The 21,777-nt window shown below is 36.4% G+C and overlaps 1 protein-coding gene across 1 annotated transcript in view; it reads right to left on the reverse strand.

The window, feature by feature from the left end:
• ZC3H12C (zinc finger CCCH-type containing 12C) overlaps nucleotides 1-21,735 on the reverse strand; it is a 64,951-nt gene extending 43,216 nt beyond the window's left edge. Inside the window, exon 1 of the mRNA XM_007471874.1 lies at nucleotides 21,669-21,735. Within this exon, the coding sequence (XP_007471936.1) occupies nucleotides 21,669-21,689 (21 nt within the window). The 5' untranslated portion in view covers nucleotides 21,690-21,735. The remainder of the gene's footprint in view (nucleotides 1-21,668) is intronic.
• Nucleotides 21,736-21,777: the final 42 nt, after the last annotated feature.

Genomic DNA, 21,777 nt, shown 5'->3' on the forward strand with positions numbered 1-21,777 from the left:
CCCCTGCATCGGCAGGCGGACTCTCAACCACTGCGCCACCAGGGAAGCCCCAAAACTGTGTAATTTTATATAAAATATATGTAAGACACATTCTCTGCATTATAACACAGCTGGATGGTAGTTAAATGGCACTTTGTCTCTGACAATAATGATAAGATTTACAACATCATTCTCCAAGCCTAGTCAGAACTCAACCCATCTCTCCTTTTGATGCCACAGCACTGTACCTCTCACTCCTGACAGCACCCCTCACTTCCCACCTGCATGTGCTCATGTGTGCACATCATTTCATCTCAGGCTGAGTGTACCAGCTGAGGACGGTGCATGTCTTATGCTTCTTCGGGTATTAAATAACTCTATTTAGCAAACTAACTCAAAACTTCTTGACCAAAAGTTTAAGTGAAATTGACAGATTCAGGCTATAAAGAATAATTGTATCAGACAGAATTAAGAGGACTCTATTATTAGTGGTCTCTGTCTTGTCTAGAAGACAGTGTAATGGTACATTAAATGTAAAGGAACTCAGGAAAAAATATATAAAACATGGTATACAGCAAATTATAACCCAATAAAAGTTCTTTGTTAATTATAAGTTTGATCTAAGTATAAATTCTTGTTAATAATCAAGACAGATAATAGTTCCTTACATACCAACTCCTATAAGATGAGAAAATGAAATGCTTGAGTTAGTACTTCCAATGGTCCTCATTCTACTGATTTTAGACAATTGTCCCAGTGTACAAGAAACTGAAAAACTTTGAGAGGCTAACAAAACAAATGGTTGTGTTAGAAAACGCTCAGTCAAATTAGCACAGAAGTTCACAGCACAATTTTTCTTTACAGAGTTCTATTCATATCAGAGGATGGTATAGTAATTTAGACATTAAATTTAGAATTCTGAGCATTTAGGATAAGATTCCTTCTAAATGCAAATCATCATATACTATAAGTTAAATCTAGACTATGAATCATCCTAAACAGCTGCCAAAACAATTCAACTATAAACTCTAACAGGCCAGAGATTCTTGTGTTTTGTTTTCTGCTGTATCTCCAGCAACTAGCAGAGTGCCTGGCAAACAGCAGGTGCTTAATAAATATGTGCTAAATGATAGCATTCCAATAACTGGGCCAAAATCTTTTCCAGATTTATCTGTTCTTTACGTCCCTTCACATAACCTACACTCCAGCCAAACACAAGGATTTAAAGCAGTGGTTCTCTTAATTTGGTTGCACACTGGAATCCTCTGGGGAGATTTAAAATATACTGGTGTAAGAGTTTCATCCCTAGAGATGTTTATTTATTTTTTGGTCTGGGTGTTTCTAATGTATAGCCAAGTTTAAGATTCTTTCTTCTAAAATACCTTTCTCCATAGTTTCACAGGTTAAAACCTTATCTATTAGTATTGAAGATTCAGCTAAAACCCCTACTCTGCCATGAAACCTTCCCCGGAACACTTGTTAAACTTATCTTTGGATTATTTGAGTTTTGCATAGGGCCTGGCATAAGGTTAGGACTTGATAAATGTCTGAGTGGTAAATAATTCTGGGAGCGTGGCACATAGCAGAAACGCAGTAAATATTTATTGAAAAAATGATATATAGTTGGTCCCTGTTATCTGTGGATTCTGTACTTGCAAATTTGCCTACTCACTAAAATTTGTAACCCCGATAAATCCCCGCAGTGCTTTACAGTCGCCCCATGGCAACGTGCATGTGCAGAGAGGCGGAACATTTGAGTTGCCAGACAGGCATTCCAGAGGCTGAACAAAGCCCTCATGCTGAAACAAGTGTCTTAAAAAGGGCTTGTTAGTGCTATGATTTTTACATTTTTGTGCTTTCTGTTGGTGAATTTGCTGTTTAAATGGCCCCCAAGTCTAGTGCTGAAAGTCCTATCTAAGTGCAAGAAATCTGTTATGTGCCTTGTGGAGAAATATGCGTGTTAGGTAAGCTTTGTTCAGGCACGAGTTGCAGTGCTGTTGGCTGTGAGTTCAGTGTTAATGAATCAACAGTACATATTTAATAAAGTGTCTCTAAACAGTACTGCATGTACAACAAGGTTATGTATTGACTGGTCCATGAAAATGTTCTGACCAGAGACTTGCAGGAACCTAATCCCGTATTTCCTCTAGAAGCAAAGGTTCAGTATTTGCAGTGACTTCATAGAACATAACTACAGTTGCCCCTTGAACAGTGGGTTTGAACTGCACGGGTCCAGTTATATGTGGATTTATTTCAACAGATACATAAGGACTATGTGATTCTTGGTTGGTGATCTGGGGATGCAGAACCCTGGATAAGGAGGGCCAACTGTGAAGTTATACTTGGATTTCTGACTGCACAGAGGGTCGGTGCCCCTAATGCCTGGGATGTTCAAGGGTAAACTATTCAAGAAAAACAAGATTGACTGTAATTTCATCCTCTCTTCAGAACTCTTAGTGATCTTACCTGTAATTTTTAATGCCAGTTTCATTCAGCAAACAGGCACCTCCTAGGTGCCAGGTGCTGGGGATACAACAAAGCCAGTCTCTTCTCTCACCAAACTCACAGAGGGAGAGAATGTAAACAGTAAATACACATCAGGTGATGGTAAATACTATAGAGAAACTTTTAATCAGGGAAGGCCTTTATGATAGGGTGATATTTGTGCAGATACCTAAATGAAGTGAAAGGAATATGTAACAGGAGGAGGGAGGGTTAAGTACAAAGCCCAGAGATGAGAGCGTTCACAGGACGGCAAGGTGGTCAGTATGACTGGTGGCAGGTGAGCAAGGGGAGGAGTCAGCAAATGAGGTCAGAAAGGTCAAGGTCAAGACAAGCCATGTCATGCAGAGCTTTGAAGGGCAACGCACCTCAAAACTTTACACAGCGTGGGAATCATACGAGAATCTTTTTTCATGTATATGCTTCCAGCTACTTAAGAATTAGTTTGACAAGTTTTAATAGAAAAGCTGCTGTTGGGAGTTCGATGGAGATTATGTTGTAGTAATCCTTGCTTAAAAAGCACTACTGATTTACTATACTGTTTAATCAAGAATAATTGATTGAAATTTCCTCTTTCAATACAGTTCCTAGATTTCTTTGTAGGGGGCTTATAAATTTCTTTTTAAACTTGTCTTAAAATATTTTGCTTTTGTTCTTGCTGTGAATGGAGGTTTTTTTCTTCCCTTATATTTTCTAACTAGTTATTGTTGGTGTCTAAAAAATAATTATTTTTATTCTTGTACATAAAACTCTAGTGAACTAGGTATCTCAGTGAACTCAATGTTTCTATTAGTGTTTCACTGAGGCTCTTGGGTTTTCCAGGCATATATAATAATGTAAAATCATCAGATTGCCTCTTCCTTACCAATTTTTACATCTCTTGCTTCATACTTTTGTCTAATTACATTGTAATGTTAACAATGGTTATTTTGTGTCATTCCTGATATTAATGGGAATGTGTCTAGTGTTTTATTATTAAGCATTATATTGATGGCTGGTTAGGTTGTACACACTTATACATATAAAACATACACATCTATCACGTTGGGCAAATTTACCTCCTCATGCCTCATCTGTTAAAAAATAAAATACACACACACACACACACACACACACACATATAAATAGTTGTTTTGAAATTTAATGAGCTAATATATGTAAAACACTTGACACCTGGAACAGTCAGGCACACAGTACGCACTCAGTGTTAGCTGTATGTAATTATAAGTTTATATACAACTATACATTTACACACCACACAATATGTAGCCTTTAAAAAGTCACTTATAGAAATATGTTTTCCTCCTACATGAAAGATTTAAGAAAAAAATTAAAAATGTGTATTGCATTAAAATGATATATTAAGATGATCATAATTTCTTCTTTGAGTTACTAATATTATGAACTATATTAACAGAATTACTAATATAGAAACATGATTACATTTTGGAGGATTATACTATATATGCTGGTATTTCCTTAGGAATTTTTACATCAATAATCATAAGACTGACTTGTCATTTTCTTTATTTGCTTTGCCACATTTGGGTACCACTATTTTGCTGATGTTAGAAAAGGGGTATGGTATTCCATCCAAACTTTTTCTCAATGACAAACCAATTGCCCCACGTACCAAAGGGAATTAGACTAGACTGGGCCATGTGTTCCTATACAGGCAGCACTATTTCTAATATCTGATTTACTGGTATTCTGAAACGTGTACCTGACCCCTTACTATAAGTTCTAGGGTAGAGTTTACTCCAGCATGGGGTCCAAAGAAAAGAGGATGAGCAAGAGAGAGATCTTATAATTTATGGATATAAGAAACAACACCATAACACACCCTCTCCCAAAAAGTATCCAAATATCCTGGACAAATTACACAACTGCTGTGTCTCAGTTTCTTCAACCATAAAATGGGGATAATAACAACACCAAGAGCACAGGGTTGTAATATATATAATAACTTAGAACAGTGTTTGGCACATAGTAAATATTAAGTATTATCTTAAAAGTTTATACTAAAAGTGAAATTTCAGTACAAAAAAATAGAAAACCTGATTTTCATTATTTTATGTTCTCATTAATATAATTCTAAAGTTCTGCCTTTGTTCATGATCTCAGAACATGAATTTTGTTAAATTAATAAAATAATTTAGAACAATGTTTCTCAGAGGGAAAGGGGAATGACATTTAGTTTGGAAAAGCCAAACATACCTATCCTTTTTTTGTAAGAAAAACTACTCAAGATTTAAGTGTCATGGAATACTTTGGCTAATAAGGATAATTAGAAGACAATAGTATCAATAACTATGAGTATCTTTGTATGGTGACACATCATAACTAGACTTACCCTGGTGATTGTTTTGAAAAGTACAGAAATATCAAATCACAATGTTGTGTAACAGGAACTAACATTGTGTTGTAGGTCAATTATACTTCAAGAACAAACAAACAAAAAATAGAAAGAGATCAGATTTGTGGTTACTAGGGGCAGGGGGTGGGGGGAGGGGGAATTGGATGAAGGTGCTCAAAAGGCACAGACTCCCAGTTATAAGAGAAATAAGTACTAGGGATGTAATATGTACAACATGATACAGATAATGAACACTGCGGTACATTATGTGTGAAAGTTGTTAAGAGAGTAAATGCTAAGAGTTCTCATCACAAGATTTTTTTTCCTATTTTTAAAATTTTGTATCTATATGAGATAATGGATGTTCACTAAACTTACTCTGACAAGCATTACGCGCAGGCTCACGGGCCCAGCCGCTCCACGGCATGTGGGATCTTCCCGGACCAGGGCACGAACCCGTGTCCCCTGCATCGGCAGGCGGACTCTCAACCACTGCGCCACCAGGGAAGCCCTGTGATAAGCATTTCTTGATGTATGTAAGTTGAATCTTTATGCTGTGCACCTTAAATATATACAATGCTTTATCTCAATTGTATCTTGATAAAACTGGAGGGAAAAAATATTCAAAAAAGAAGATAATAGTAGAAATCTTAGTAAGGAACATGAGTATAAAAATGGCTGGGAATCAGTAATTTAGAAGAAATACATTGATCTGATGATGGGCAGAAGTGAAGGGATTTGGGAGAAAATGGAAGTAAAATTAGAAGAAATTATAACAAGCACCTGAAAGGAAACAAAGGTTTTTCTTATGGAAAATGAGAAAATACTTCTTTCAGTTTAGCAATATAGATGGTGGACTGTGCAAAATTATTTTAAAATAAATGGCTGTAGACAAAGATCAGCCATCGGCTCCCACCTCTCTCATAATCTCATTAACTTTTAATAAAGTAATAAATTAGAATACTTTTCAGAATTAGCTTTCTCTTAAGATCTGTAAAAATTAAAGCCATAATAATTTTCTCCTTTAAATAATTGTTATTTAACAGATCTTTTATGAAAAAAATCCTATGACTTAGGAATCTATTTTCTTGATAGTAATATCATTAAATACAGAGTAATTTAGTTCTTATGGCATTTTTACAGATGTTAGCTAGGTGATCAAATTCTATTTTAAAATGTGTACAACTAATACATTTTAAAAGTAATACTCTGATGAAACGCAGGACAACAGCAGCCTGGTCCATGGTCACCCAATCAAGCTAAATCAGGTTAAGCCAGTATTCAATGAATTCATGTATTCACTCAAGAAACATTTATTTGAATGCCTACTATGAGAAAGTGACATTGAGTGAAGAAGATGAGAGAGTGTACAAACATGAATACAGTTGCTACCCTAAGGAATATAAATTTACTAAAGAAACCAAATAGATGAATACCTATACAATATAGCGCATGTCAAAATTAATGCTATTAATAGTGCTATATCATAGAACACAAGAGACAAAGACATTTGGCTCAGACTGGAGAAGGTTCTGAGAGGCAACATATAAACTGAGAACAGAATGATTATGATGACACATTACTATATATACTATGGTTGTATGTGTCTGTGGTAGGGCAAGACGGGGGGGGGGGTAAGGTAGGGGAAGAAAGGATTTTTGCCCAGAGAAAACAGGATCAAAGGCCCAGAGACATGAAAGATGATAAAATATACCGAATACTGTGAGATTAATACTGCTGTAGAAGAGGCTAGAAAGTTAGGATGTGGTTAGTTCATGCAAAGTCTTGAATGCCATACTAGTGTTTCAACTTTGTTACTGGGAAACTACTGAAGGTTTTTGAAAAAGGGAATAGTGTATTTCTACCCACATTTTAGAAAGGTAATTAAATCAACTAATATAAAAGACAAATTAAAATTATTGATAAAAAAAAAGAAAGGTAATGGGGAACCACTGAAAGTTTCTGAGAATGTGAATCATGTGTTTCTAACTACATTTTAGGATGGTAATTCCAGCTCTATTAGGTTTGAGGGGGCAAGAAACTCAAAGACAAGTTAGGAAGGTATTATAATACATAATGGTCTAAGCAAAAGGTGACTGGTATCTAAAGTTATGCAGAAAAAAAGAAACAAATATGAGATATTTTCTAAGATGAGCCAATGGGTCCAGTAAGGATTTGATACTAAAGACAAAAGAGGAAGGAGTAACAAAAAATAACTGATGGCACCAAATAATACAGATACACAGCAGAATGACTGAAGACATTGGGTAAAGGTGATTAGTGACTACTGAGGGAGCTTTTTCGGAGATATGAAGACAGGTGGGGTGAACAGGCAGCTGCTCCTATCCAAGTTTTATGCCATAGATCCTTTCTCAGTCTAATGAAGGCTATACACCTCTTTTCAAAGTAATGCTTTTAAATGCATAAAGCAAAAACAGAGACTGCATTACAAAGAAGCCAATTATATTAAAATATCAAAATATGTAAAAATGTGCTATAGTAAAATATATGCCTTTTATTAACACATTAAAATAAGATGTAGGAGCAGACCTAATAACTACCATGATTTTGAAGTAGTTAAAAGTAAGAATGATATTTCAGAGTATTTACTTCAACTGTAACATGATAGGGAAACATTTATGATTTCTATGGATGACACAGTCATATATGCTGTTATTAAAATTGGACTTGTTGCTTACATTCATAATTGAGGGAAATTTCAATCAGAGGATATGAATATAAATACATAAATTGTTTTCCCATCCAACATCACAGAATGCCCAAATTCTATCCATGGACCCTTTGGGGAACCACAGAACACAGGCTAAAAACTCCCAGTTAAGGAGTAAGTGTGTGCTGAAGAAGAGATGACAGCATATGTATTCTTTTAATAAGTTTGGCAGGAAAGGAATAAGATATAGAAAGATATTTTGGTGGGTAGGGAGGGTAAGGTTTTTATTTTTTCTTTCCTTTAAGAACTTTAAACCAGGAGAATGGATTTAATGGGGCAGGAGAGAAAAAAGGTATGCCCACCTATGTATGAATGAAAGACTGGGAATAAATAAAAGGACAATAACTTAGAGGAAGAAAAAGAAGGAATAGCAGTGAATTGGGAAAACAGAGTTGGTTCAATGAGGCAAACGATGGCTCTACTTTAGCCTCTAATTCTCGGTCAAAATTAACCAGCCTACCACCCTCAACCCTGCAGTCCTTTCCCAGCCTCCACAAGACCCAGAGGGCCAGGACTGACTGGGGTGAAGAGTGAAAGGCAAGGACAAGCACCGGCGGCAGGGAACTGCCAATGTTCAGGAGCAGGAAGTGCTTTCTTGTTGCTCTTTTGCCTCCTTTTCTAACGCATCTTCAGTCTTCTTTCCCAGCTCTCAAGATACCTAGAGGCTTAATGCTGCCATTTGGCCGTCTAGATACTCCCATCCTAGTTGCTCCGTCTAGTCTCCCTTCCCGCAAAAATCAAAACTCCCAAAGGAAGATCATTGAGGGTACTGTGATGTTTATATGATTAAAGTAATTATTAAATATTTAAGTATGAAAAATTCTTGAGGAAGGGGCGTAAGTATAATGGATGCTCTAAGGATGGCTTATTAAACCAAGTGACTATTTATTTAGATAAAACAATTGATGAAAGATTAACTATAAGAATCTTAGCGTAATCCTGGTCTCTGGACCTCCTTCCTTGTCGGCACCTTTCCTCCTCCGCACTGTGTGTGCGTGTGTGTGCATGTGCACACATGTGCATGGAGAGAAGGGGGTGCAGGAGGACAGAACCAACTTACCGCATTTCTCACTCTTTTTTTTTAAGCCTTTGGGTTTAGTAAGCAAAAAGCTACTTTATTGAGAAGCAAAGATTTAGCAATAAAACAAATTAATCAGACTTTAGACCTAGTATTTCTATTGTTTTTTTTTTTTTTTTTTTTTGGCCATTTCATGCTGGCATGTGGGATCTTAGTTCCCCAACCAGGGATTAAGCCATGACCCCTGCAGTGGAAGCACAAAGTCTTAACCACTGGACTACCATGGAAGTCCCTAGACCCAGTATTTCTAAAATAAATAACTGATTGTTTTATTTTATCTTCTAATTCTGATTATTTTTTAAGAGATAATACAAAATTTTTTTTTTTTTTTTTTTTTTTTTTTTTTTTTGGCCATGTCATGCTGGCATGTGGGATCTTAGTTCCCCAACCAGGGATTAAGCCATGACCCCTGCAGTGGAAGCACAAAGTCTTAACCACTGGACTACCATGGAAGTCCCTAGACCCAGTATTTCTAAAATAAATAACTGATTGTTTTATTTTATCTTCTAATTCTGATTATTTTTTAAGAGATAATACAAAAAGTTGCGGAAGAAGTTAGCACACATTGAGAAGAAAATTATTTCAGGATTTTGATCAAATATAAATCCATGTCGAACTGGATTAGCTTATATTAGGTGTTTATAATAAAATAGTATTCAATCTATTAAAATGCACATAAAACTTAAGTACTCATTTGCTCTCAAAGTGGGAAATAAACATTTATGATCTACCTGTTATTTTGAGGAATGCTCAGGCCCAAGACTCAGCACCTGGTAGCACTCTTGCCAAATTGGCATTCTGGCTTCTGGCTATCACTCAGGAATTCCAAAGTGTTTTCTCTACCTGCCACATCTTCACTCAGGTGCTCTCCCAGCATGGGATGGTCTAGAAACTAAGTTGCATCTGTCAACCTGGCACATGCTTCCCAGCCACCTAGGCTAGCACTAAAATTTTCTACATCAACCAAACTCACAGAATTAATTTTGTGAAATTTTTCTTATAAGCCAACTCCTGATGTTTTTTTTTTTCAAAATCACACTTATACTACCTATACTCTAAACCTAGTCTCTCTCCTAGTACAGAAAATTTTTCTAATTTGTGGATCAGTATTTGACTTCAAACATTAGCTGCCTCTGATTCCTTACTGAGGTTCTTATTTAAAAGGGAGGGATTAAAGACCTTAGGACCTAGCAGAGCCTCTATTTAATATAATCAAAAGACCTGAAAGAACACTGAAAAATAGAGAACTTAATGGGAAATAAAAGAGCAGCAATTTAAAGCATTTTGTTTTTCTTACTTATAGGGATCACTAGAATTGTCCACCATCCATTTTAAAGAATGTGGAGTATTTTCTATAATTCTGTCATTTCTCTTGGCCAATTTATTCATCCCATCCATAAACAGGTCAGTAAAGAAGAACTAATTTTTATTTCCAAAGCTTTACAATTTGGGGGGTGAGAGTATTTGAAAGATGCACCCTGAAATACTATAAACTGGTAAAGAGCATAGTGGGGCCCATGGAAAAATAGAGCTGCTGGCTCAACTTCCAACCCCAGGAAATCCTAGAACACACACAGAAGGGAGCACACAAGGGCCAAGAGGTGTAGAGATCTGCAGGCAGAGTTGCCCCATTTAAGGAACTCAAATACTTTTCAAACAAACTTAGAAATCAGCTTATTTTGAAAGTTACACCATCCTATCCTTACACAAAGATGACAAAAAGCCCTGACAATCTAAAGCTTTAGATTTACTTCGTTTATCCACAGGCCTTAAATGATGATGATGGCATTAAACTCCAGGGTATATGTGTATTTAATCAACAACAGCAACAACAATTAAAATGGCCCTTATCTGAAGTACTCACAGGGTAATTGCTAGGGACTTATTATTATTTTTTTTAATTTTAATTTTTATTTTTTGCGGTACGTGGGCCTCTCACTGTTGTGGCCTCTCCCGTTGCGGAGCACAGGCTCCGGACGCGCAGGCCCAGCGGCCATGGCTCACAAGCCCAGACGCTCCGCGGCATGTGGGATCCTCCCAGACCGGGGCACGAACCCGTGTCCCCTGCATCAGCAGGCGGACTCTCAACCACTGCGCCACCAGGGAAGCCCTACTAGGGATTTCTTGACTTCAAAGATAAGATACAGAGGACATTTGCACTCGACTGACCAACTTTTTCAAGGCATTTAGGAAAAACTCAAACATAGAGAATGGAAGTATACTCTGACTATGAGACACAAAAATGAGAAATCAGCATCTGATAACAAAAAGAAAATTTTTTTAAACCCTAAAACTCCCAATATCTGTACATTAAAACTCTCTTCCAGATAACCCTGCAGTTAAAGAAAAATAAAAAATAAAATTATGGACATTAAAAATGGATGACAATAGAATTATAACCTATGGGATGTGGCCAAATTAATACTCAATGAAAAAATTAATGGTGTAAATGTATTTAATAGAAAAAAGAAATAAATGAATTAAACATTTAAATTAGAAATGTTAAAATAAGCAAACAAGCCAAAATAAAGGTAGACAAAGTAATAAAATTAAAAGCATAAATAAGTAAATTAGGAAGCAAAAAAATGTAGAAATGGTTAATATAATGGAGAGCTGGTTCTAAATATGAATGAATGAATAAATGAATAAGTGAATAACTTCCTAAAAATGTGACCAAGAGGTTGATGAACTCTACAAATTAACAATACAAATATAATGTTCAATGAAATGGAAGGGTTTCTTTGCATAAATCTTTATGCCAATAAATAAGAATCCATAATTGAAGCCAACTCAAGAAAAGGTTGTAAGTGAATAACCATGGAAGAAATAAAAACTTTGTTAAAGATTTATACCCTCTATTCCATTCCTGACAAAGAATGCTATACCTATTTTTTCCTGTGGGTGTGTTCTGGCAAAATCCTTTGTTACTGAGATTATTCTAGGGCACCGAAGAACATGGAAAGCATCCCAACTGGTTTATGAGGCTGGCCTAATTATGACAAAACCTAACAAAGATGGCACCAAAACTAATCAAATATATGTATAATCTTACTTATACTTTATACAAAAGTTCTAAATATAAGAAAGGTAAGTTACATAGTATATTCAAATGATAACAATACACATTTAACCAGTAGATTTCATTCTATGATAATAGATTTTTCTAATATTGAACACTGTTAATTCAGTTCATTTAATCATAAGTACTGATTAAAGACTTGCATTGGATGGGTGTAGAAGATGAAAGAAACATGAAGAATCAAGAACTTCTAGATCTATGGTGTGAGCAGCCTAGAAGATGGTAGTAACATTTATTAAAGCGGGGAAGACTTGGAAAGGGACAGATTTGGAAGGACAAAAATTCTGTTTTAGATAATTTTGTTTCAGATACTAATAGCTATCCAAGTAGAGCTGTCCCAAGACAGCTGGGTAAAAGAGAGAAGTCAGTATTGGATATAAAAATTTGGTAATCATTAGCATGTAGATGGTATTTAAAAATATAGTTTTGCATGGATGGGAAACTGTACAAAAAAGAAGAGAGTCCAGGATCCAAATTTCAGTAACCTAACAATAGAAAGACACTACCTAGATCTGTGAATACCATGTCTTCATACAGTATATGTTGCTATACTTAATCATTTTTAAAAACATGCTAAATCAGGACTTTGGTACAAAAATTATTTAACAAAAACCTTACGATATCACAGGGTGGGTTTCCTGCTAGCCCCTGAAAACTTCAGTTTCAGTAGAACTGTCATATTTGTGATTTGTAAATTATTTGAATCTTTTTTGGGGGGTAGTCATTTTTAAACAGTTTTCTGAAAGATGCCTCAGAAGCTGAGTAAAGGAGGGCTCTTGGGACTATGACCCTAAGACTTTATTTGAATAAGGGTTTTATTCCAAGGGGCAAATTTGTTTCATTTACTTTAACTAGTATTTTATAAATATAATGTAAGAGCAGACAATGTTGAAAAGTAAAGTGGGTCTCAAAGTCTGTATCACTGAGACAAGGATGGAATCATTAAGTGGGTTGAAAGCAGCAAAATTTCAGCCTTACTGACATTTAGCCTTATTTAAACTGACTGACTGTATGTTCAATTTAAAAAGAAGAGAACATGAGTCAAATGCTGAAAATATATTTTTGAAGATGTGCCTAAAAGATACTTAGGAATTTAACAATTTAAGGGAACTCTCCCATAATATATAAATCTATTTTCAAGTTTCTCACATTTAGCTTTTATAGATATTTGCAGGAATATGTGTATGTAAGCAAGGGACACCTATGTCAGGAAACAATAGCCATTGGCATTAAAAAAATGAAATAACAGGGAGAAAGACACAGTAAAATAAGAAATAAGCTCAAATGCCTACTATCACTGTTCTATGGTTTCAATCAATGCAATAAGACAAGAAAAAAAAGTTGAAATATTTTTAAAAATTTATATTATTTGGGGGTCACTTATAATATATCCTGAAAATCAAGAGAGTCAACTGAAAAAGTATTGGAACTAAGTCCTACAATGTAACTAATGGTACATAAAAGATGGTTATTTAAAATTGACTAACTTTCCTTTATACCACCCACTACAAGGTATAAAATATAGGCATACCAAGTATAGAATATAATGAGGTGAAATCTCATTTATAATTAATAGTGATAGCTAACATCTCTCAAGGGCTTATACTTCAATGTACATTATTGGTTAATAGCCACAAACATGATATTATATGATATTACCATGATAATAGGTACTATCATCACAATTTCACAAAGAAACTGAGGCTTAGGAAAATATAAGAAATTTGCCCATGATCACACAAGCATCAGAACAGACTCTCAAACTCAATCTCTGACTCTACTGAAGGAGCTTCTTAGCACTATTATGTCATTCTTGTTTATTAAATTAACAAAGACAGGCTGTGAAGGGAAACTGTGATGGGTGCAGAGAGTGACACACATGCATTTCTAAGAATATAAATTGGTGCAACTTTTCTAGAGGGCAATTTGCATGATCACATCTAGGAATTTGTTTAAAATATATTCATCAATGTGTACAAAGATCTATATACATGGACATTTATCACATTGTTCACTATAACAATAAAAATATTGGTCATACTCTACTCAACAATATGAGCTTGATTAAATTGCAGTATTTGAATGTGTTGAATGCCATTCAGCCAATAAAAATAATCTTTTTTTTTTTTTTTTTTTTTTTTTTTTGTGGTACGCGGGCCTCTCTGCTGCGGCCTCCTCTGCTGCGGAGCACAGGCTCCGGACGCGCAGGCTCAGCGGCCATGGCTCACGGGCCCAGCAGCTCCGCGGCATATGGGATCTTGCCGTACCGGGGCACGAACCCGTGTCCCCTGAATCAGCAGGCAGACTCTCAACCACTGCGCCACCAGGGAAGCCCAATAAAAATAATCTTTTAAAAGGATATTTAATGATATGGAAAACATGGTATATTGAATGAATAGCAAGAAACAAAACTACATATGCATACAAATTTTTTAAAGGATGTGTTTATATTGACTAGGAGATTAAAAAAAAAATGAAAACATTACCAAAACTTTAAGTTATCTCTAGGGGAGAAATATAGATGATTTTTTTCACTATCACTTTTACTTTTTCTCTATTTTAAAAATGTGATAAAATAAATATGTTAAAATATTTAACTCAAAATTTAATTTTAAAAGATAAAACGAAGTAGTCAAAATAATGGAAATGCACTTTGGAAAACATCTCTCCTATTTAAAACTATTTTTTTCCTATGCATGATATTGCTAATTTTTTTTTTTTTTTTTCCTTGCGTTATGCGGGCCTCTCACTGTTGTGGCCTCTCCCATTTGCGAAGCACAGGCTCCGGACGCGCAGGCCCAGCGGCCATGGCTCACGGGCCCAGCCGCTCCGCGGCATGTGGGATCCTCCCGAAACGGGGCACGAACCCGCGTCTCCTGCATCGGCAGGCGGACTCTCAAGCACTGCGCCACCAGGGAAGCCCCGATATTGCTAATTTTAACATACGTTATGACCACAATTTTTATGTTACTTAAGGCATTTTTCTATCTTAGCAAAAATAGAAATAATGCCTACTTTATCAAAATAGATAATTTATTGCACACTTCCAGCATTTTAGATCTGTACTAATCATTTACAATTACAGCAAAATTCCAAGAAGTATCTAATACATAAAATCACCAACTCAGTGGGGCAATTCAAAGAAACGATGACTTAAAAAACGTCTAAGTCAACAATGAGGAGGCAGCCTCAATTATATGGGAGAACTGCTCCTTATAAGTATACAAAATAATAAAAATAAATTATAAAGTAAAAGCCAAGATTTGAAACAGACTAAGTCACAGAATAAAGGATAAAATTAAGCCCATGTAATTTTGAATAGGAAATGAGTAGATGACTAAGAACAAAGAACAGAAACTAATTTTAGCTTCACCCTAAATGACATGAAGTAATAAATTTGAAAGCCCTTTGAAAAATCTAAAATATAAACTGACATATTAAAAGCAATAACAGTAAACTTGATTTTTTAGGTATTTTTCATCTGGTAAGCCCAATCACCCAGAACACAATTAAGAGCCAGTGAATAAGTAGACCGAAAAATAAAACAAACAAACAAAATCTCTGTCTAATCAATTCAGTGAATACTGCTAAGTCATTTTATAATAACATTCACTGCCTTCTATGTGCCAGGCACTTTTATACTCATTAGCTTAAATCAGTAAAAACAACTTGCAAAGTACAAGAAATCAAAGAGAAACTGAGTTTTGTCTAAAGTCACAGCCAGTAAAGGACAGAGCTGGGATTCAAACCCAGGTCTGATTGTTAGAGGCCCCAACTACTCTCTGAAAGTGCCATTTCTCAGTTCTCCAACCTAGACAACCTGCAAGTCCTAAAGGCCTTTAATTGCTGCCTAAATACTTTTATGTTAGCCATAATATTAGCTGTTGTCATTCAGTTTCATAGTCCATAGCAGTTATCTTCTTCAAATTAGAGGGAAGAAGTGACAACGTCAGCAAGGAACAGCTAACAGCAACGAGAGAAGACCAAAAATCATTAATATAAATCAACAGAAATCATTGAGTTCTGCTGTCCTCACCATCTTTTTTTTTAAAAAAAGCAAAACAAGCATTGTTATTTAGATAGGATAAATCAGAAATCTTGATAACCCCTGTTCTATCACCTGGAAGATAGGCAAAACAACAGTATAAACTTTATACAATTGTTGTAAAACTAAATTAGATAATGTAAGTAAAGTGCTTAATACTGTACCTGGCATAAAGTTAGTGCCCCATAAATGTTAGCTATTATTATGCTTCATAATAAGTGAAGTTATAGGCTACATGTTACTTGAATGTAGAAAAATATAATCCACGTATTTAAATTTTTCCATTTAAAATAGTTAAAATGTTTTGTTCTTGAAAGACTTTAAGACTAACTTCTAGAAATTCGCCTTTATAATATCCTTCCCCAGCTAAGTGGGGTAGATAAGGGTAAATGCATATGACCACTCAAGAAATCACATCATACATACTAAGTTAATTTTAAAATGTTTGGGTACACAAATTGTGTTATTTGCTCTACTGATTACTGTGATCATCTCATAGCCATCTACTGACTTTTGTTCATCCTACCACATCAGCAAATCCATTTAAAGAACATACTTTATGGCCTTTAACAATAAAAACACATCCATGAAGTATCTACTAGGTATTAAACACTGTAGAAGACTTGGGATAAAACAGTGTAAACCAGAGTCCTTGCCTAAAGACTACAAACAAGATAAAGAAGATCCTAGGCACTGTATTTTGTATTATCAGTTAATCCTTATGACAAATCTATGCCCTAGCTAGTAGTTTTTTTTTCTGTTTTATAGATGAAGAGCAGAGACATAGAAAGCAAAAAAGAAATAAAGAAACAGTTAACTATCACCAAATATACAAGTGTTATAGAGGGATTTAAAGTATTTTGAAAACACAGGGGAGTAAACAAATAATTTTGCCTAAAGATGGGTGATTAGAAAATGCTTGTATTTTAAATTTAAAACTCAAGTAAAAATTCTGTAAAGTATAACTACAGGAATAAAAAATAGGAGAGTGTTTATCAAAATATTTACAGAATTTATTTATGGGTAAGAAGATTCCAGATGGTTTTACTTTTCTCTGCTTCTTCTTAATCAATCTGCCTACTTTAATATCTTAAAATATAAGTAGAAAAAAGTCAGCATTAAAATTAGATATTAATGTTCATCTAACAAACTGTCAAAAAATTTTACAGTTAATAGTTCATTCAAACATGGAATGAAATCAGCTCTTTTACGCTTTTCTGACAAGTGTACATACCAATACAGCTTTTCTGGAAAACTTTTTGGCCATCAAAGACCTTAAAGCTTATTCTCTTTGATCATTACTTCTAGGAATCCATCCTAAGAACACAGATGCAGGAAAAAAAAAAAAATTACTGGGATGTTCAACTAAAGTATTATGATTTTGAAATACTGGGGGAAAACAAATGTCTAACTGAAATAGGAGAATGATTAAGTAAAATGATATGCTCTTAGAACAAAATGTTTGAAATATTTTTAATGTCATGAGAAAATTCTTAGTGAATGTTAAATGGGAATGGAAAGGTGGGGCACCAAGCTCTATAAACTCCCAAGAGAGATGATTCTATTATATAGTTTAAATCTCACAATAATATATTTATTAACATGTATTAGGTTAAAGAGACCTTAATATTTCATACTTAGCCTAAGTTGGGACACCTGTTCTGCCATTATTAACTGTGAAACCTCTAGCAAGTTATTTAACCACACTGTAGTTTGGTTTCCTCATCAGAAAAAAAAAAAAAAGTATTGAAATACTTCTTCATAGGAGTACAGTAAGTATTAGATGCATTAATATATGCAGAGCACTTAGAACAGTGCTTGGCACAGTAAGTGTCACCTACTATTATCAATCTTAACCTACAATGGAGTAAACCCAGTGAGATCTAAGCTGAGGCCTGAATAATGAGGTGTGAGCCAGGCAAAAGATGAGGGGGTATAGGGGAATAATGTCCAGGCAAGCAGGAAGAACTTGGGATTTTTATTCCCTATCTACCTTTAGAGATCTGATAATTTATTTCAAAGGCAGAATGCTTTGAGTGTTCAGACATCTGCTTATGGGCTTTACTTTATGCCAGTTCACTGGGCATAAGAATCATCATGCATCTCTTAATTTTGAAACAATGTGTATCAACATAGGAACATACACATAATGACACACTTTTTACAGAACTAAAAATAGTATCACAGGAAGGCAGAACTGCCCAGTGGTTAAGGGCATGAGTTTTAAAGTCAGACTCAGGGGTTCAAACTCCCTCTGCAATTTACTAGATGTATGACTTTGGACAAGTTATTTAAACTTTCTGTGTCTCAGTTTCCTCATCTATAGAATGAAGATAATAAAAGCAAGCATAAACATGACATTAGCACATCAGTGCACAATACACAATAACTATTATTATGTCAGCTATAAAAACCAAAGATGGAATTGATATCTCCACATCACAGATCTGAAAGTTATCTTTATGCCACTGGATCCAAAATACAGTGTGCCACAGCAAAGGAAACCATGAAGCAAATGAAAAGACAACCTACAGAATGGGAGAAAATATTTGCAAATTATGTAACCGACAAGGGATTAATCTCCAAAATATATAAACAAGGGATTAATCTCCAAAATATATATAAACAGCTCATACAGCTCAATATCAAAAAAACAACCCAATCAAAAAATGGGCAGAAGATCCAAAGAAGACAACAAATGGCCAAAAGGCACATGAAAAGATGCTGAACATCACTAATTATTAGAGAAATGCAAATCAAAGCTACAATGAGGTATCACCTCACGCCCGTCAGAATGGTCATCATCAAAAAGTCTACAAATAATAAATGCTGGAGAGGGTGTGGAGAAAAAGGACCCCTCCTACACTGATGGTGGGAATGTAAATTGGTAGAGCCACTATGGAGAACAGTATGGAGGATCCTTAAAAACCTAAAAAAAGAGCTACCGTATGATCCTACAATCCCACTCCTGGGCATATATCTGGAGAAAACCATAATTCGAAGCAATACATGCACCCCCAATGGTCCTTACAGCACTATTTACAATAGCCAAGACATGGAAGCAATCTAAATGTCCATCAACAGATGAATGGATAAAGAAGATCTGGTATGTTTATACAATGGAATATTACTCAGCCATAAAACAAGAATGAAATAATGCCATTTGCAGCAACATGGATGGACCTAAAGATGATCATACAGGAGGCATATCAGCACTTAAAACACAAATTTTTTTAAGAACATTTGGTATTTTTGAACCCCAGAATCACGATATTTTAGGCTTAAATTTGAATTCCTGATTTAATATGCTTCTGTTATTCACTGACCTTCTTACTTAATATTTTTCTTTCCAATAAAACTATACCCTTGAAACCATCTTTGCCACCTTAATCATCCGTTACTCCTATCATCCGGGGAATGCTCCAGACACACTGGATCACCTACTCCCTGCTTTCCTTGACTCAGGGTATCCATTTGGAAATGACTCCCACCTTTAAGGCCTGGCATGCCACCTTTCCCAGTGCCTGAATTTCCTACTTCTTTGCTTATGGCACGTAGAATATTCCATCTAGCTTTATGTGCTCTCTGTTAATAATCTCTCTTCTTTTAGAGGTCGGGGTCCTTATACAGCACCTAGATTGATACTAAATAATTATTTGCTGAGGTAATAGAAGTTTACCAGTCTCACATGAGCAATAACTGCCAATTAGTTTACAATCCTACATTCTAATTCTAATACTAAAATGATAAAAAAAAAACCCTCCTACTTAAAATCTTACGTTTGCTTCTTTAAAACTGCTATCAAATAAGAATGAAAGTAGAATTCTTTTGAATATATGTAGAAAAGCAATTGAAAGCACTAAAAGGGTATAAAATGATATAAAAATGGTATTAAAAACTATAAAATGATAGCAACACTTTTACATCTGTTACAGTAATTTAAATTAATGTAGAAAACACTGCAGTGTGCTAGAATGAAGACAAGGTAACCCAGTTGTAGAATGAGAAAAATACTTAAAAAACACTATATCTATTGAACACTTGGGGTTCAATTTGGCAGATGTAATCCATGAAAACATAGCTCCAGAGAAACCAGTAACATAAAATAGGATAATTTTATTAGTATAGTAATTAAAACAAAAATGTAGTAAAAGGAAATGACTAATAAAAACTTCTATCAGCATACAAACATTCCAAGTTTCTGTTTCCTATAATATTTTCCATTATAATAAACTAGTTCATTAGACTTTCATTATTAAAAGCAGGTTAAAAAAATAGTGGTCTCTTTTTTGCTCTTGTTTTGTTTAAAAGTTCATTTTACTTTACATATGGAGTTTAAGTACTTGTGTGATGACCAGATGCTAGAGGTAGAAATGTAACCTACTTTGAAAGCAAAATCCATTGTTAAACTAAGTAAAAATACTCAAACATTTCAAATCATAGATGCACAGTTACTAGACGATTCTGACGTTTAGGGTATCTTCAAGTAGACAGATTAAGGTAACTTAAAATCCAAATGCCAAATTGGAAGAAAGCAGGTGAATAGAGAGGCAAGTCTGAAATAAGCATCTTCCTGGGGTTATCAACAGTAAGACAATTTTACAAATATTTGGTGAAGCTATCCTTATATTCGAACAACAGATAACACCAAAATTGAGAAATTGCGAGTAAAATTAATTGCATATGTGATTAAATAAATGGAAGTCATACCCTAAATATATTAAGACTTTAAAAAAAATATAACACATTACATTCCTACTTCTTGTGGTTCTCCAAGGTCCAAAAACTTGTATGAGGCATATCCACTGTTTTCTGTTTATAATATACATTAGAAAAACTACATGAGGAAATAAGTGAAGAACTGATGAATTTTCCCAAATTTCTAAATATACTGAGCCCCAAGTATCTCTGCAACTATTCTAAGATGGTTAAAAAAAAAAAAAAAACTGAATCAATAAGCGCCTCACGGGCCTGGGGATATTCCAACACATTCTTGCAACCAACAGGAAAACTTTCCCTAAATCTGGATTAGTATTTCTTCTCTTTATCACAAAACACAGAGCACAGACCAGGATTGTTAACGGTTACCCAAACAGCAAGAAATCCAGTTAGGGTGATCAGTACTTGGAAGCTTAGGCTGTTTTTAAGGTCTTGAAGGGGTGAAGGACGAGACAGTTGAGGGAGGAAATGCGGGATTCATTTCTCCAAGTTATATTTGTAACACCTCTTTGTAGGGAGTTAAACATGGGGACCGGTCCGGCTAAATGAACGCAGGGTGAAAATGGGAATTTGGCTGGACACTGAGGGGTGAGGGGTGCAGGAGGGACGCGGAGGCAGAGGGGGGTTTCGCCACGGCCCGCCTGGGGGCGGCGGTTTGGCTGGAGGGATGGATAATAAAAGCTAATGGCTGGGGCTGTATCCGAGCTGTCGGATGCTGCCTCACCCGCCCCCCCGCCCCCCACCCAGCGCGCGAGGTCTGAGCCTCTGGAGCGGGACTGTGGGTCCGTTTCCATCCGGGGCGCCCGGGTCCGCCTCCATGTTCGGCGGCCGTGCCCTGGGGCGGCCGGGAGTGGACCGAAGCCCTAGGCCGCGGGGCCGGAGAGACCGGCCTCCCCTCGCCCGAGATCCCCGGTGGGGCCGGCTTTGCCGCCCGGGAGGATGCGCTGGGCTTTCGCTCGACCCCGCCCGAGCCCCGGGAGCAGCCGGGGCTCAGGGACTCGACTTCCAGCGGCCCGACCTGCCTGGGCCTGGAGATCCGCCGGCGCGGCCGCCCCAACCACGGCCCCTCCGCCCGGCGCTCGGGCGCGGCCTCCCGGCCCGCGGCCCTCCCCTCTCCCAGCTCCCTCAGGGCCATTGTCGCCGCTGTCCGCCCCTCCACCCGCTTCCCGAGGGACAAACCTGGGGGCCGCTACCCGGCATGGCCGACCCCGCGAGGAAGCGGCGAGCCGGCGGCGGGGCCCGCAGCGACAGCAGCCACTTCGGCCCTCCCCCCTCCGCGCCGCGCCCC

The sequence above is a fragment of the Lipotes vexillifer genome, unplaced genomic scaffold (genome assembly GCF_000442215.2).
Source record: "Lipotes vexillifer unplaced genomic scaffold, Lipotes_vexillifer_v1.1 scaffold1023, whole genome shotgun sequence".
Lineage (NCBI taxonomy): Eukaryota > Metazoa > Chordata > Mammalia > Artiodactyla > Lipotidae > Lipotes > Lipotes vexillifer.